The 6,347-nt window shown below is 35.1% G+C and overlaps 1 protein-coding gene across 1 annotated transcript in view; it reads right to left on the minus strand.

Annotated features, from left to right (window-relative positions):
• bcl11bb (BCL11 transcription factor B b) overlaps positions 1–1,399 on the minus strand; it is a 39,659-nt gene extending 38,260 nt beyond the window's left edge. The window contains exon 1 of the mRNA XM_084433067.1: positions 948–1,399. Coding sequence (XP_084289193.1) covers positions 948–1,011 — 64 coding nt within the window. The 5' untranslated portion in view covers positions 1,012–1,399. The remainder of the gene's footprint in view (positions 1–947) is intronic.
• Positions 1,400–6,347: the final 4,948 nt, after the last annotated feature.

Below are 6,347 nucleotides of genomic sequence, written 5' to 3' on the forward strand. Positions count from 1 at the left end.
ACAGATTAGGTTGCATTGTGTAATTCTGAATAGTTTACACTTCAGCTAATTTATGCTTCTTTTTTTATTGTGCAAAATAAAAAAGCTTTTAGGTGAATAAAAAAAACTGAGCAAAAGAAAACTTAAATAAGGGTTTTAGTGCACTTGACGCTTTTACATAAAGTTTTACAAGAAATAGTGTGTAGAGCATCTTAGATAAAAGGTTAAATTAAGGATGAACGCTGAATGATCAACATCCATGCATCTGATCCCTGATATTGTAAAACAGAGATTATAATAAAAATACACAACAAATTATAAACGTATAAGCACTTTGTTTTTAGATGTAAATGAAGGGCAGGCTATTTAGCAAAGTTTTGGCCTTTTAAATAAACAACATAAAAATAAACTTGACAAGCCATGTGTGTGTGTGTGTGTGTGTGTGTGTGTGTGTGTGTGTGTGTGTGTGTGTGTGTGCTGAGGTGGGACAGAGCAGATGAGCGTGGGGGTCTCTCGGTATTTTGGGTGACTGTAAGCTATGAATTATATTTAGAACTTGGAAATTTTTCAAATCATTTATTCACAGTGAATGTGAATCATCCACAGTATCATCATAGTGATCGACTGACATAAACAATAAAAACTAACAGGCCCCAAACTGTTATAGATTATCGATAAATAAAAATGAAATAATAGTATAGTGCACATAATTACATTTGGCAAAAAAATAGTACTTATATATGGTTTATGTGCTGATAATCATAAACGTGTAACACTAGCAGTGCTACATTAAAAAAAGCTAATCGCGTTTACTTACAGATATCAGTCTGACTAACTGATAATGATTGTTGTTTTGTTTACACCTTCTGCGCTTGCGAAAGAAAGAAAGAAAGAATGAAAGAAAGAAAGAAAGTTTTAATGAAGTATGTAGGAGACAGTGTGTGTGACAGTGTGTGTAGGCTACTCACTCGGTCGGTTCTCCCTCTGTGTGAGGGACAGATGCTGTGGGTTTCCTTGCTTCCGTCGGGACATCGCCCCGCATTCACAGCAGCATCTCACGGACACTCGGACTAATGCTCCCGAAGCTCTCCAAACTTTCCTCCACTGTCCAGGTATTGTTCCCACTGCGTTCGCGGGTCGTTATCAACGGCTCAAACGAACACTTGTCCTCTCAGAACAGAATAAATTGGTCTCGGCTGTCGTGAAGCGGTAACTAAGTGCCACTTAACCTGAGACAGCGATGTGAGGAAATCACTCCGACGACAACCTCTGACGACATCGATTCCGAGTCTTTAAATGCACGTATTCTTTCTTTTAAAAAGTCGTAAAACAGTTGTTGTCCGGTTATAATGGAAATCCAAGATCCGTGGACGGCGGGCTCGCCAGGTGAGCGCAGTCTTTGGCACAGTCCTCCATGTGCGCTTTGGCATCAGAGCGCAGAATGGCTCAACCTCTGAAGACAACACCTCCTCTCCAGATCAATCAGGACCCGAGCAATCACGTCTCAGGGAGGACCCAGCGCCCGAGTGTGTGTGTGTGTGTGTGTGTGTGGCAGGGGTTGCCTCTGAAGAATGGAATGGGATTCAAGTTCAAGTACGGGCGTGATGTGACGCGTGGCGCTGGGGGCGACTAGTGGCGGCAGTCTGGGTACAAAGGGGTCTTCATGCCCACCAGTAACGAAAACTACAAAACTTACAGGAAAAACGGCAACTTTGGCTGCTAGAAATTCACCGACATTACGATGACAACGTTTTAGACACTATGGGATGACATGTTGGTGCTCGTTTGTTTCAATTCAAAACCGTATATGCCAATATTCCATTAAATAAAATAAGTTAACACTTTATTTTACAGTGTCCTTGTTACATATGTTGCATGTACTTACTATAGTAATAACATGCATAATTACATGCAACTACTGTAACCCTAAACCAAATCCTTATCTTACCCTAACCCTATAGTAAGTGCATAGTTGCTTAATATTACTCAGTACTTACACTGTAACAACGACACCTTAAAATAAAGTGTAACCTAAAATAATATCCCAGCATAGCCTGCTTAAACAACTAAAATCTGATTTGTTTACCATAAAATATAGTTTACTGATGTAAACAATATTTACAGAAGAGCACATGCTGAATTAAAGGTTCAAAGAGTTACAAACACTAAACACCAGGGTAACACACACTGTAAAAAAAGAAAGAAAAAAAAGAAGTTGCTGCCTTCATTTTTTTTAAGTACAATCACCATGGGTATTTAGGCCATTTCAACTTAAATTACATCAAACTGACTTAAAAATGAGTTGAATCTTGTAAAACTGAGTAACTTGAAAATTGCTTTACTTATTTTGATGAGTTAAAGCAATGTAAAAATATGTTGTCATAACTTTTTGATCATGATTTTTTTTACAGCGTATGACGCTTAGTAAAATAATCCAATAAACACCAGTGTACTACATAAAACTCTCCAATGTAGCTTATATAACTGATGATGAATATAATAGCATAAAAGTGATGCGTCACGCAGAGACTCCTGCACGTCATTTTTACAGATTTACACTGTAAATTATGAGGTGAAATAAATGTAACGTTTTGATTTAGAACATGCATTGTTTCGTCATCTAAAAAAAACATTTTTGCTGTAAATATTGATGAAAATTCATAGCTAAAACTTTTTATATGTATAGGGTAACATACAATTTTTTACTGTAACGTTTCCCATTTTTTCCCCGTTATAACACTGTAAAAACTGCATAGCTGCGTACAATTTTTTGATAACAATCAACTTGACTGTATAAGACATTTAAACTTAAATAACATTAAACTGACTTAAAAAATAGTTAAATCTTGTATAACTTAAAAAAGTTGAAAATTGCTTCACTTGTTTTGATGAGTTAATGTAATGTAAAAACATACGTTGTCATGACTTATTTTTTTACAGTGAATAATATTTTTACATTTCTGTAACTTGGTATTAGCCATCACTGTTAGTGTAAAAACAAATTAACAAAAGTTTGAAAGCTTTTTACAATGTTGTGGGGAGATCCTGTATTTATAATTGCAACTTTACTGAAATAAAAGCAATATGGCGAAACAATAGAAACTGGTGCTGTATTTGACTACAAAACTATAATAAAATTAAAGTTTTCTTTTCCTACCATAATATCCTTTGCTGTCTTTTGCATTTATTAATTTACAAAATAACAACGTATACACCTATCTGTAGCCTATATATTGCAGATCCCATTTGCTCAGATTTATGGTAGATAATCTGGAGTGCTATAGGCCCCCAGCACGTGTTTGTCCTGTTTCAGTTAAGCCAATAGCGCCACCTAATGGTCTACAGTGGACCTGAAGAATGTACAAGAGACAGGGGTTAGGACAGGTTTCACGACACCTGCTCCAGATCTGCACATATACGGGGGAAAATACGCCTAAAAACAGTACGGGGCTAGTTGTATATTAGTTTGTCTCATTTACTGTACATTTTTGAATTGAAAGTCCAATCACATAAAGGTGTGTTATTCTCAAAAATGTAGGGAATCTTAGACTTAAGACATTGTGAATTATAACAACAATTTTAGGTATGTGCCTATAAACTTAAAACCTTAAAACTATCTTAAAAATAGATGTGAAGCACAATTAACAGGCATCTTGAAGTCTTCTTTCCATCACTTAAAGCAGATGAACAATGATAAATGGCATATCGCTTCACACTGAAGAAATAACTCGTACAATGTACAGAGCCCAGAGCAAAGTCTGATTCATCAATAAAACATGATGTTTTGGTTACCGTTTTTGCCTCTGGGAGAGGAACACTATTATACGACGCCGACACGCAACAGACTAGAGACCAAAAAACACACACATTTATGCTGTTATTTTGGCCATGTCATTGATTTGCCTATATGTACTTAATTACTTTATTATAGGGCCTACTTTATTGCTGATCGATATTCAGTAAAAAATCTTGAGTTGACCAAATTATGACAAACCCATAAAACACTTGAAATAGATGAGTGGCTAATAGATAATCTTTATGCTAAGAATAATATTTTTTTATTAAATCAAAATGGGGGGCATGCAGTGCAATGTTAGGTCAATATAAATTTAAACATAATGTACAAAAATAAACATTAAAATTATATATATATATATATATATATATATGATTTTGTTTTCCACATTAAAACGAGTTAAATGTTTCAAATATTATGACTAATGAAACCCTTTTTGCTGAAATCCCTGAGATTGAACCAGTGTGTCATTTATACACAAGTAGGCTCTAATTAAAGTCAGTAAAAGACTTGACTTATATTGAAATGAATGTGTTGATTATACGGAGATACGTAGGCTAAATACACAACAAAAGACACATTTAATTAAAATGTTATTGAATAAATTGATTTGTTTAAGTTATATGCCTTATTGTAAACTCTGCTTATAACTGAGAGAATATTGTTTTAAATCTGGAAGCTCCATCAATAATGGCAAGCAAAATGTTGATGATCTTCTAGATTATTGGTCTGGACAGTGAACAGAAGATCTGACCCGTGATTTCACGGTCAATTGCGCCCTCTAGTGGATTCAATTGCACAGTTTCATCTTCTCTCTCTTTCACACACACACACACACACACACACACACACACACACACACACACACACACACACACACACACACACACACGCTGTCTTTGTGGGAACTAATGATTTTTATACTGTATATTTCATCCCCTTACACTAATCAGACCCCTAAACCTACACATCACACAAAACTTTTTGCATTTTTACATAAAAAAAAAAAAAACTCATTCTGTTTGATTTATAGCTTGTTTCCTCATGGGGACCTCAATTTACATCCCCTCGGTGACATAAGTTCACATGAGTGTGCATTCAGGTTAAAGTCCCCACTGGGATAGAAAAACATGTATACACACACACACTTTAACTTTTTGTGTGTGCTTTATGAGGTAATGTTTATGCTAATGCTTTTTTTCATAAACATAATAATCCCCTAACTCTAACTCTACCCCTAAATATAACCTTTACAGAAAAAAAAAACATGTATGATTTAGAATGATTTATACATAAATTGTTTTACTCATGATACCAAAATTTTGACTCCACATTCTTTAAAAAGACGCTCACCATCCGCTTGCTCATTTTAGGAAAGGTCGATGTGTAATACTGTGCAATACTGTTTTGATAAGCCTGCAGTGTATTTCTCTTTAAAACTGCAGTGAATCAAAGGCAGTCTCAAAGTCTCAAGAACGCAGTTTGAAATCGCTGGTGTTTCTGACATCACAAACTACTTTGTAACCAATCAGATCAACGTGCCGGCGGGCTTTAGCATATCTTGCGAAGCAAGCAGGGGAGTCTCGAGAGATGCCAGGTTATCCAGGTATATTTTTCTGTTGATATGAAAAATCGGGTAGATTTAGCAATATAGTGGGTGTATGATGTTTATTACGATGTTGTGATGAACTATGTCGTTCTCAGAGTTGTTCAAAGCGTTTCTGATGATTGTTAGAAGGCAGCTGCCTGACTCTGAGATGGCTTTTTTTTTTTGATAACATAGTAAAGCTAAAGGCTAATCACATTAGCCTAATTACCGTTATGTGTCCAGCGTTGTAAAGAGCCAAACCATTGTGCAGTGTTTACCTCAGTAAATTGGCCAAGTGGATCTGAGTCGAGGCGGGGCTAATCTGCATATTCACGGTTAGGAGTATATTAAATGAAGCAAGGGTGTAGAGTTACATCCAAGCTATTTTATGGCATGAATACTTTTTTCAAAAAAAAAAAAAAAAAAAAACATTTAAAATGTGTCATTTTTGTTTTAAAGGATAAAATTATTAACTACAGGGGGACTTTCAGTTGCACTGATTTCCATAGTATGGAAAAACATAATAGCAGTGAGTATTACTTTTAACAATTTACAGCATTTTTTTGTTTGTTTTTTTCATGATAAGACTAAATACATGTTTTCTTTTCTTGCCTCAAGAGACAATGGAGTATGCACTGACTGTTGATGGGAGAGGTATAAACCCAGAGGCCTGTTGCATGAAGCCGGTTTCAGTTGCTACCCAGGTAAAACTGGACCAATCAGCTGTGAGTAAAGTGACATGTATCTGATGCAATAAAGCCACTCCTCCTGTATCTCTCACTCCAAATTAAAGCAGTTTATAGTAAAAGAATATTAGAGACAAAATTGTGGCTAATTTTTTAATACATTTACATTATATGAATTATAATTATTTGAATTCACATAGTATATTCATATAGTTATTATATGAATTAACAGTTTATTTTAATCTTTGCATTTAAATTAATATAAATATATACAATAAATACAAGCTTTAAGCTTATG

This window comes from Rutilus rutilus (genome assembly GCF_951802725.1).
Source record: "Rutilus rutilus genome assembly, chromosome: 15".
Taxonomy (NCBI): domain Eukaryota; kingdom Metazoa; phylum Chordata; class Actinopteri; order Cypriniformes; family Leuciscidae; genus Rutilus; species Rutilus rutilus.